This window comes from Gorilla gorilla, chromosome 14 (assembly GCF_029281585.2).
Source record: "Gorilla gorilla gorilla isolate KB3781 chromosome 14, NHGRI_mGorGor1-v2.1_pri, whole genome shotgun sequence".
Taxonomy (NCBI): domain Eukaryota; kingdom Metazoa; phylum Chordata; class Mammalia; order Primates; family Hominidae; genus Gorilla; species Gorilla gorilla.
Window position 1 is genome coordinate 65,473,571 of NC_073238.2, and position 11,893 is coordinate 65,485,463.

Consider the following 11,893-nt stretch of genomic DNA (forward strand, 5'->3'; position numbering starts at 1 on the left):
AGCTGATCTAACTTGACTAGCTGCCTCGTATTACATATTTTCTCCCAAACGCCCCTTTCTCTAGGACTAATCCAAAATTTGGCAATCTTGGGAATTAGCTATGTCATAGTCAGATCTCTTGGAAGACAAAGAGCTCCAGGTCTAGAGAAGCAAGTGGGAGGGTGTTTTCCAAGTGTACTTAGAAAATGTTTATGAGCTTTGTCCTCATCTGAATAATCAGAAGATATGATTTGATTTTTACACCTTGGTATACACTTGGAGATTACACAGTCCTGAGGTTTATATATTCCTCAGAGCCATTAGACTGACCAAAAGGGTTCATCCCTATGTTTCATAGTATTTTTACAGTTCTCACAGCAATCACTTATCAGTATTTAAATTGACCTTAGCTGGGCACAGTCACTCACTTCTGTAATCCCAGTACTTTGGGAAGCTGAGGCCAGAAGTTTAAGTCCAGCCTGGACAACATAGCAAGACTGTTTCTACAAAAAAATAAAATAAAAAATTAGCCAGGTGTGGTGGCACACACCCGTAATTCTAGCTACTTGGGAGGCTGAGGGGGGAGAATTGTTTGAGGCTAGGAATTCAAGGTTACAGTGGACTATGATTATAACACTCCACTTCAGCTTGGGTGACAGAGCAAGACCCTGTCTCTTAAAAAAGTAAAATAAAATAAATTAATCTTTACAACAACCCTCCACGGTAGACCAGAAAGAGGTGGTATCCTTATTTTATTGATGGTCTGTGTGAGGTCATACAGACAGTAAGTGGCCAAGGCCAGATGCCAAGCCAAGGCCTCGTTCCTTTTGTTTACCCAAGGTTCCTATTCATACCATTGTGTGACCATTTAGCCTTAAATAATCTGTTTTAATTGCAAATTTTATTTTAAGAAAGGAAAAAAATCACATTTATTCTGCTGCATCTTCTTGCTTTATTCATAATGAATTCTGCAGGTCAATTTATCCTCAACGATGGCAAGCCAGAATTTAAGTAAAGCTTCTACTTAGCTGGTACATTTGCATGTCAAATCTTTAATTCAGCTGTCAGTGTTTTAGCATTTACTGTGCTTTCATTAATAAATGTTACTTTGATGGTCTCAGGCTAATCAAGACTATTTGAAATGGGGGACGGCACCAAATGAAATTTACAGAGAAATCAGAGCTTCTTCATGGACTTTAAAATAATTGTTACTTTACACGTGTTTGAATCAGAATACTTGTAAAATTAAAGTTAGACATGTTGTTAGTTCTTGCATAAACAAGCAAAAGAAGCTAAGGAATCAACTTAGATTTATTTGTTCCTTTAAGAGCATGTACTGAGCACCTGCTGTGTGCTAGACATGTTGTAGATAGAGGAAATGCGGATATCAACATGGCAGGCAAAAATAACCTGCCCTCAAGAATTTCCATTCTAGAGCGAGTAGACAGATGATATCTCAGATAGTGCCAGGGCCTATGGAAAAAGCTGACCAGGCAGGGCACTGAGTTCCGGGGAGTGGGTGGTCAGGGAAGGCTTTGCTTCCTTCTCATCCACATTCTGGCATAGAAATTTGATTTCCATGTACATGTTTTTTTTTTTTTGTAACATATAGCTCCAGAATAAGTTATTTTTAACTTTGCAGTCAATAAAAAATCAACTTGTAGTAATTAAACTTGTTCAGTACATTCTTCACAGGGACATTAGGTGCTACTACTTCTATCAGCAACAAGTATATGCTTATCTATTTTTTATACATTGGAGTCTACACAAGTCTTCCTGCTTTTTATAAAAGGAACTGCCTCTTTACAAAAAAAAGAAAAATGGTTTAAGAATTACTCATCTCAGAACGTTATTTTCATGTATTTCTTGTATTTTATTTTTTTTCCTATAAGATGGTGCCCATCCTGTAAGTTTGGGCCACCGCAACATTATATTTCACTCCCTTTGAACATTCAAAGAAAAACATACTTCTTGGTGTGCTCTCGAGGAGCCTGCTATGAACCCTAGAATGAGATCTCGGAGGCTGGCCACGATGGGAACCCCTTCCTGTGTCTGAGGTCATCTCTTAGAAGCGAAAATGCTCGGCTGCCCTCAGGACTAAACCCGCCAGCCCTGCGTTCTGTTCTAGGAGCTGCAGATGGTGCTTGGGATTTCAGGTGACTGTTTCTCCTCACCAGGACACACCACATGTTTTCCTTTCCTCTCTAGATGGCAGCACAAAGACAGAAAAGGGGCAAGTGATGGTGGTGGCTCCACGCAAGGCTTGGCGGTTTTCCCTGCAACTTCAGACACTCCCAGAGGACTCGGACTTTTTCTTCTGCACTTTTTTGGAAAATCGCCAGATGCCAAAAGGTGTATTTTAAAGCGCTGACTGTAAATGCTTTATTTCTTTGATTAGTACCACTAGTCTATGTGGGCAGCGGCATTCCTCCCTGGAGCACTCAGCTAGGCGGTTCCGTCCAGGAGCTTGAAAGCATCCCAGTGGTGCACCTGTTCAGTCTGAGGACCTCAAGCTTGGGTCAGGCCAGCATGTTTTAGGTATGGATGTGGTGACTTAAAGTACTTGATTGTCTTGATTTCACCCTGAAAGCTTTGGCAAACCAAGTTTCAACCCTTACTTTAAAAATCTGACACTGCTTTACTCCATATCAATTTGGAAGCTTCTAATTCATAAATATACCTAAATGTTGGCATTTTATCTCTCCAGGAGTTATTAAACATTTCTTCCTTTTTAGAAGATTTGTCCAGTATGTGTATTATTTTATTTTTCAGAGTAAGGACATAGGAGATGAGGGAAGGTTGGAAGTAGATGCCAAAAAGTGATTTGGTGGGGAATCTGGTGCGTAGTGAATATGTTTTAGCAGGCAGTGGGAGGTTTTGTGCAAAAATGTCTGTGGATTTGAGCTGGCTTGTCCACTTGACATGCAAGAGGAATGTGTGGGTGCTGCTCAGCTGATCTTCCCGCATTCACACAGGACCCCAATCTGCTTCTTCAGGAAATAATTTTGTTTCCGAATCTCTACAAGGAGTATTAATAATTAGATCCTAGTTCTGGGAAGTAGTCTACCACTTTTCCACACCTCCCTTCACATGTAGAAATTTTTGTTAACCTCAAAGGACTTTAAAAATTCCTGCCCTTCTGTAGTGGAAAAGTGAATCTTCCCTCTGCAAAAACCAAAGCCACTAGATACTGATAATGTCCAAGTTTGTTACTAGAAACCCTGCTGTCTTACCTGTGCCCCAAGTTTCTGTTCCAACACTTTAAATTCAAACACCTAACATTACAAGATTTCATTGGGTTGTTTTTTTTTTCTTTTCACAAGTAATTCATGATACATTCTCACAAAAAGAGAAGGCAGAAGTGATCCCCACCTCCCACTGCCAGCACTACTCAGGCTCCCCTGGGTGACTGCATCCTTGACCCTGAATCAAGCATGTTTCTTAGTTATCCAGTTTCCCATTTCCAGTTTCTATCTTTTTCCTTGCAGCCCGAGCAGCCCTACAGTCACTGTTCATGCAATCCATTTCATCGTTTCATCTAAGAATCCAATCCTATTGAGCTCTCCTTCAGAAATACCTCATGGGAAAATTAAAATTAAGACAAATCAAGAAATAGAAAACTCCAGCACTTGAATAAGCCCTTTTCTCTTTTTTTATTTTTTAATTATTTTTTTAAATGAAATTTATTTATTTATTTATTTATTATTATACTTTAAGTTTTAGGGTACATGTGCACATTGTGCAGGTTAGTTACATACGTATACATGTGCCATGCTGGTGTGCTGCACCCACTAACTCGTCATCTAGCATTAGGTATATCTCCCAGTGCTATCCCTCCCCCCTCCCCCCACCCCACCACAGTCCCCAGAGTGTGATATTCCCCTTCCTGTGTCCATGTGATCTCATTGTTCAATTCCCACTTATGAGTGAGAATATGCAGTGTTTGGTTTTTTGTTCTTGCGATAGTTTACTGAGAATGATGATTTCCAGTTTCATCCGTGTCCCTACAAAGGCCATGAACTCATCATTTTTTATGGCTGCATAGTATTCCATGGTGTATATGTGCCACATTTTCTTAATCCAGTCTATCATTGTTGGACATTTGGGTTGGTTCCAAGTCTTTGCTATTGTGAATAATGCCGCAATAAACATACGTGTGCATGTGTCTTTATAGCAGCATGATTTATAGTCCTTTGGGTATATACCCAGTAATGGGATGGCTGGGTCAAATGGTATTTCTAGTTCTAGATCCCTGAGGAATCGCCACACTGACTTCCACAATGGTTGAACTAGTTTACAGTCCCACCAACAGTGTAAAAGTGTTCCTATTTCTCCACATCCTCTCCAGCACCTGTTGTTTCCTGACTTTTTAATGATTGCCATTCTAACTGGTGTGAGATGATATCTCACTGTGGTTTTGATTTGCATTTCTCTGATGGCCAGTGATGGTGAACATTTTTTCATGTGTTTTTTGGCTGCATAAATGTCTTCTTTTGAGAAGTGTCTGTTCATGTCCTTCGCCCACTTTTTGATGGGGTTGTTTGCTTTTTTTTGTAAATTTGTTTGAGTTCATTGTAGATTCTGGATATTAGCCCTTTGTCAGATGAGTAGGTTGCGAAAATTTTCTCCCATTCTGTAGGTTGCCTGTTCACTCAGATGGTAGTTTCTTTTGCTGTGCAGAAGCTCTTTTTAGTTTAATTAGATCCCATTTGTCAATTTTGTCTTTTGTTGCCATTGCTTTTGGTGTTTTAGACATGAAGTCCTTGCCCATGCCTATGTCCTGAATGGTAATGTCTAGGTTTTCTTCTAGGGTTTTTATGGTTTTAGGTCTAACGTTTAAGTCTTTAATCCATCTTGAATTGATTTTTGTATAAGGTGTAAGGAAGGGATCCAGTTTCAGCTTTCTACATATGGCTAGCCAGTTTTCCCAGCACCATTTATTAAATAGGGAATCCTTTCCCCATTGCTTGTTTTTCTCAGCTTTGTCAAAGATCAGATAGTTGTAGATATGCGGCGTTATTTCTGAGGACTCTGTTCTGTTCCATTGATCTATATCTCTGTTTTGGTACCAGTACCATGCTGTTTTGGTTACTGTACCCTTGTAGTATAGTTTGAAGTCAGGTAGTGTGATGCCTTCAGCTTTGTTCTTTTGGCTTAGGATTGACTTGGCGATGCGGGCTCTTTTTTGGTTCCATATGAACTTCAAAGTAGTTTTTTCCAATTCTGTGAAGAAAGGCATTAGTAGCTTGATGGGAATGGCATTGAATCTGTAAATTACCTTGGGCAGTATGGCCATTATCACAATATTGATTCTTCCTACCCATGAGCATGGAATGTTCTTCCATTTGTTTGTATCCTCTTTTATTTCCTTGAGCAGTGGTTTGTAGTTCTCCTTGAAGAGGTCCTTCACATCCCTTGTAAGTTGGATTCCTAGGTATTTTATTCCCTTTGAAGCAATTGTGAATGGGAGTTCACTCATGATTTGTCTCTCTGTTTGTCTGTTGTTGGTGTATAGGAATGCTTGTGATTTTTGTACATTGATTTTGTATCCTGAGACTTTGCTGAAGTTGCTTATCAGCTTAAGGAGATTTTGGGCTGAGACAATGGGGTTTTCTAGATATACAATCATGTCATCTGCAAACAGGGACAATTTGACTTCCTCTTTTCCTAATTGAATACCCTTTATTTCCTTCTCCTGCCTAATTGCCCTGGCCAGAACTTCCAACACTATGTTGAATAGGAGTAGTGAGAGAGGACATCCCTGTCTTGTGCCAGTTTTCAAAGGGAATGCTTCCAGTTTTTGCCCATTCAGTATGATATTGGCTGTGGGTTTGTCATAGATAGCTCTTATTATTATTATTATTATTTTTTTTTTGAGACAGAGTCTTGCTCTGTTGCCCAGATTGGAGTACGGTGGTGCAGTCTTGGCTCACTGCAGCCTCTGCCTCCAGGTTCAAGCGATTCTTCTGCCTCAGCCTCCCAAGTAGCTGGGATTACAGGCACACACCACCAAGCCTGGCTAATTTTTTTAGAAATTATTTTTAGTAGAGATGCAGTTTCACCATGTTAGCCAGGCTGGTCTCGAACTCCTGACTGCAAGTGATCTACCCACTTCAGTCTCCCAAAGTGCTGGGATTACAGGCATGAGCCACCGTGCCCAGCAAGCCCTTTCCTCTTCATGCCCACTGCCACCAAGCATAAGGCTGTTCTCTTGAGGGCAGAGACCATATGGGCCATGTCTCAAATAGAGACACACCCGCGGTGCTAAGAACACCAAGATAGCACTGAGCATGCCGCATGTATCCCCCACTCAGCGCGTGAGTCACTGACACACAAGGTGACATACTCCTTCCCTATCAAGTTGTCAAGGACTTTTAGAAAACAGCCATGCTCAGAGCTAGAGAGGAGGTGGGAAGTGGGCCTTGTTGGTAAGAATAGAAAATGGTACAACTTTTGGAGGCTAACTTGGAAATAAATATGAAAAGCCTGAATTTGTTGCATTTTCTTTGTTTCAGCAATATCCATTGTTAGAAATACAGCCTTAGGAAATAATCATGAATATGTGCAAAGATTTAGCTACAAGAATATTCACTGTGGTTCTGTTTAAATAGTAAGTAATTGGAAAAAAACTAAATTAGAAGGCTGAAATTATTTTTTAAACTTTTTTACTGGGCTGTGTGTGGTGGCTCTTGCCTGTAATCCCAGCATTTTGGGAGGCCAAGGTGAGAGGATCACATGTGCCTAGGAGTTTGAGACCAGCCTGGGCAACATAATGAGACTCCCATCTCTAGAAAAAATAAAAATTAAAAGAAAAATTAGCTGGTCATGGTGGCATGTGCTTATAGTCTCAGGTACTTGGGAGGTTGAGGTGGAAGAATGGTTTGAGTCTGGGAGGTCGAGGCTGCGATGAGCTATTGATCACACTACTGCACTCCAGCCTGGGTAACAGAGAAAGACTCTGCCTCCAAAAAAACAAAAAACAAAAAACAACAACAATAACAACAAACAAATTTGTACTGCAAGTATAAGTAATATCTCTTTTTCTCTCTCTTTCCCCTCTTCCTTCTTTCCTTCTTTTCTCTCCTTCTTTTTTTCCTTTCTCCTTGTCTCCCTTTTTTAGAAATTTTTCTAGATAAACATGTTACTATTATGCTAATACAAAAATAAAACTACTCAGTTGGTTATTTTATACCATTAGTCCCTCATAATTTTTCTCTCCAGATTATAATCTCTTTTAAAATTTTTGTGTCTCATTTAGTAAGTTTCTTGGAGGAAGAACCATACTATATATGTTTCACCGTTTTTTGCTTAGCATTCCAGTAGATCTTAGCAAATCCTACCAGTAATCAAATAATTGCCCTTCTTCTATCCCCACACCTTTAGAGTTTCAGGTCTCTACTATCCGATTCCTTGACTTCCCAACCCAGTCAAAGATACATGATTTGCTTGGAATTGTGTGTTTGGGGCATGTACACACATGCTGAAATTAATTAATTTTGCTTTGAAGATTTCCTAAGAGCCCTAGAAATAATTGCAAATGCTCTGGAGTATATCACAACCAGGACTGATAATTACTGTTTCTGTCTACAAAACTAACGGGAGAGAGAAAAACATACTACTGAATGAGCAGAACACAGAAGCCAGTGAATGTTTCACACTTGGTGACATGCAGTTTTTGCTGTTTTTTTGCCCTAGCAGATTGTAACCAAATTGCTCAACTTCACAGAAATAACTTTAGAGACTCAATTTCTGAATGCTCGTAATTGGCTTTTCAAAAGAACTTTATAGGGATAAATTAATTGCTACTATACTTTTAATGGTTTTAAAGTTACTTAGGCCACTTCTAGAAATATGTAAAATTGTATGATCCTTACTTAATGTTTCATTTCTCCCTCAGTTTTTATGTGATTTGACAATATAATAAAGGGAACTATAAAAATTTGATATTGCTGAGGCCTTTTTAGAAAATTGAGATACATTTTTCTTTGTATCATTGTTGCTAAAAGAGGTTAGATATTGCTACTTATTACCTAGGAGAAAGAACAGCATTTTGTGGCAAAATAAGTAGGTTATACCGAATTTGACAGACTTCTCTCCTGACCGATTTTGGAGCACATATCTTCATGTGCCTTGTAAAACTAGAGATGCATTCAGTTTTCAATATTCCCAGATATATTCTACCACTCTATTTTTCCCATATAGCATCTCAATAAACTGCTGTTTCATAAAACTCCTTTGGTACTTTTCCTTGCACCTTCTTTAGTCACTTTATAGCAAGAATGTTATCCACAATATTTAACATAAAATAGCACAGCACAGACCGTAGAACAGTCTAGCCAGATTGCCAGTCTAGTGGTACTGATGCCTTCCCCTGCATATCAGCTGAGCTTTAACCTAAAAATTAAGGCAGGAAAGCCTTCCAGATGAATCCTGTTCTGGAATCCTATCCATCTAGGAACCCTTGGGTGTGTGTTTATTGTTTGGGTTTTGTGTTGTTTTACATTTGTTTGTTCACTTGTTCATGCTTACATCATTTCGATCCATCATGATACAGCTGTTAAGAACTTAATATCACCAGCCTTTGGAAAACCCAGTTCTATTTGATTAAATGTTATCTATGAAGGTATTGAATATTTTTTCTAGAAGGTTATCCAGGCTGAATACCACCTTTTCATTACTATTTCAAAGTCTCAAGGCTCAACTACTCCACAAATGTAGACCTCCATCCAGATTTCCCATCTGAGCTCCGTGTTTGAATGTCTAGTGGTCCTTTGACATCACAATCACACTTGAGTATCTTAAGGACTATCTCAACTCATGATCTTCTCCTTGATTGAAAAAGAAAAAGGAGGGAGGGACATAGGGAGGAAGGAAGGGAGGGAAGGAGGGAGGGAAGGAAGGAAAGGAAAGGGAGGGAAGGAAGGAAGGAAAGAAGGAAGGAAGAAAGGAAGGAAGGAATTAAGGAAGGAAAGAAGGGGAAGAAAGGAAAAGAGGAAAGGAAGGAAGGAGATAAGAAAGAAAATAGAAAAGGAAATAAGAGAAGGAAAGTGTTTAAAACCAAACATGGCGGACAGAGTTTTTCCTAGCTTTACCTGTTGATATAAGCTGCAAATCTTAGAGTCACCCTTGACCCCGCATCACTATTGTAACCTTGACACCCCATGCATGGTCTTTCAGTTTATCCTGTAAAAATCTCACCAAGCCAGATGCTTTGCTCTATTCCTATCACCTTCCTGCTGGTTCAAACCACTGTCATCTCCCAGAGCACAACTGTGTCCTCCCTACCTGGAGGACCAGCATCCAACTCTAGAACCCTTCTGTGCATTCTCCATGCCTTTCAAACACAAAGTTCACTATCATCCCTGCCTCTCACAAAGTTCACTGTCATCCCTGCCTCTCCCATGACCTTGCACGTACCCAGCTCCACTCTAAAGTTTTCATTGCTCTTTGGATGAAGCCCCACATCATGACCTGCAAGGCCTTGCATGCCACAGCTGAAGCCCTTCCCTCTGCAGCCACACTTCCTCTGCAGACCCTCAGTCGTGCCATGCTTACTCTGGCTATGTGGCCTTTAGCTGTGCTGTCTCCTCACCTGAAATGATCTGCCAGCTTCCTCTGGTTACCTAAGTCCTGATCTTCCCTCAGATCTGATCTACCATGGTCAGCCACAAGGAAGCCTTAGGAAGGCTCCCCTGACCCCTGGAGCAGGTCAGATCTTCCCATCACAGCTGTCACGGTGCCCTTGACCTCCCCTTCATGGAACTATCACAGAGACAATTTTATATTTGTAGGCCTAATAATCACGTTAATGTTTATCTCTTGGATTACACAGAGCTTTGTGAAGGCAGAGACCATTTAACTAACGACTAACCACTCATGCAAAGAGTTAACACGGCAAGCCTGAGACTGCTATGCTTAGAACGGCCTGCTTACAAGGTTGGCCTTTGGCTGGCATCTGGGAGCTTGAGTGGTAAATGGTTCCTTACACTGGTATGAGACGCTGATAGGATCAGAGGGGCTGGCCGTTCCTAAACTGTGGGTAGAAGCATGTGCTTTATGTTGAACATGCAACTTTCTTTCCGGGGGTCGGGAGTTTGGTACACGCCAAGCAGAGGAAGCCACGTGACCAGCCCCAACATTAGTCATGGAATCGGTAATGGACTTCCCTAGGCAGAATTGCTGCAAGTGTGGAGCTGCATTTCCATTGCTGAGGTGCACCCCATGTGACCCCACATGGGAGGGAGAGAGCATAAGGAATCCTGTACGTGGATTTCTGCAGACTCTGCCCGTCTTTTTTCCTGGCTTGGCTGTGTATCCTCACCACACCACTGTCATAAGTCCTAGCTGTGAGCATGGCTATATGCCAACTCCTGTGAGTCTTCATTGCAGATACTCAAACATGGGGGTGTCTTGGGGACTCTCAACTCACCATGGTATCCCCAGAATCTTGCTCAGTATTTGACATTTAATGAATTGCTTAATACATAATTTTTTTAATGAAAATGAAAATGACCTCAGAGGACTAGGACTAAGTCTATCCTGTGGAAATTCTCAAAAGAACTAAGGAATTTTATGATTTATCAACTATATCCTAATGACCCAAATAGAGAAGGCACATCTTTCCTAAAAAGGCAGAATAAAAAATGATTCCGGAAATTTTGCCCGGTCAAAGCCCGTTTGAATTGTTTTCTCATGAAGATGAATTTTCTGTATCTGAAGTGGCAGCAGGGCAGAGATGAGCCAGCAGCTCCTCTCAGGCCCTGATATTGTTCTGCTGGCTTCACCATCTCTGCCCTCTTTACTGTGTGTTTAGATTGTTGGCCAGCCTGTCACGGAGAGTGACGCCTCAGCATCAGGGGAGCAAGAGCTTCTCAACGTTGGCTGCACATTGGAATCACCTGGGAAGCTTTAAGAAATACTGATGCTGGGCCCCACTCCTACAGATGCTGCAAATAATCAGTCTGAGGTATGGTCCAGGCACTGGGATTTTAATGTGCAGCCTCTTCTGACACCACACTCTCCTTTCCTTCCTCCCCCACACATCCCCTTTGACAATCAGATTTCACAAGGTCCATCCTTCCACCAAAGTGAATTCTTATTTTGTAAATGCTTCTTAAAATTTCTGGTTTCTGGTTTTCGAACTCACAGCCAATTAGCAGGCACACTGATAAGAGGAAGAAATAAGACCTTTTGCCTCAACCACAGGAGAAGACTGGAGCAACTAAGACAAGCAAGTGGAACTCGAAACTATACAAATCAGGACTATGGCGGATTGGGTCACTCCTAAGGACGTGGCTGGGGTGCAGAACAGAGTTCAGGAGATGGTTTTTAATAATGACCAGTAGTCTACACCACCAGTTGCCCACTAAGAAATACATGTGTCACTTTACATATAAGATGATGTGAATTAACTTTATTTTGATTATTTGTTAAGAGTTCATCATCAGTGATGAGGAGGTGTATGTTATTTCCTATATTGGGAAGTTCCTTCCTCCACTAAATGTAAATCTATCCATTTGCCATTTTTTAACCCTTCTGTAGACAAGATAGCAGACCATGAGATGCAAGAGCTGTTAATTGGCAGAGCTGTGATTTATCTTTCCTTTGTAACACCCAGGGAGATTGCTCAGGGAATGGAATGTGTGTCTAGAAGCAGTGTGAGGTAAGGCTATTCATGTCTTGAAGTCAGACAGAGGAGTTTGGCTTTGAAGGGATGGAAATGTAGGTTCTCAAACAGAATAAAGAGCCATAAAAAGGGAGCTACAGGGTTGCCAGGTGTAGATGGGAGGCTCTTATGGAGAAGGTGGAACTGTGCTGGAATGAATGGGATTCAGGCAGGTGCAGCCCAAGGCAAGGCCCAAGGGAAAGAAAGGAATTGACAACACCTCATAGTCCCACCTTCCCTGTCTTCAGA

General features: G+C 41.0%; 1 protein-coding gene across 1 annotated transcript in view; it reads left to right on the forward strand.

The window, feature by feature from the left end:
* Window positions 1-2,716, forward strand: part of RNASEH2B (ribonuclease H2 subunit B) — a 66,228-nt gene extending 63,512 nt beyond the window's left edge. The window contains exon 10 of the mRNA XM_004054529.4: window positions 2,188-2,716. Coding sequence (XP_004054577.1) covers window positions 2,188-2,220 — 33 coding nt within the window. The 3' untranslated portion in view covers window positions 2,221-2,716. The remainder of the gene's footprint in view (window positions 1-2,187) is intronic.
* Window positions 2,717-11,893: the final 9,177 nt, after the last annotated feature.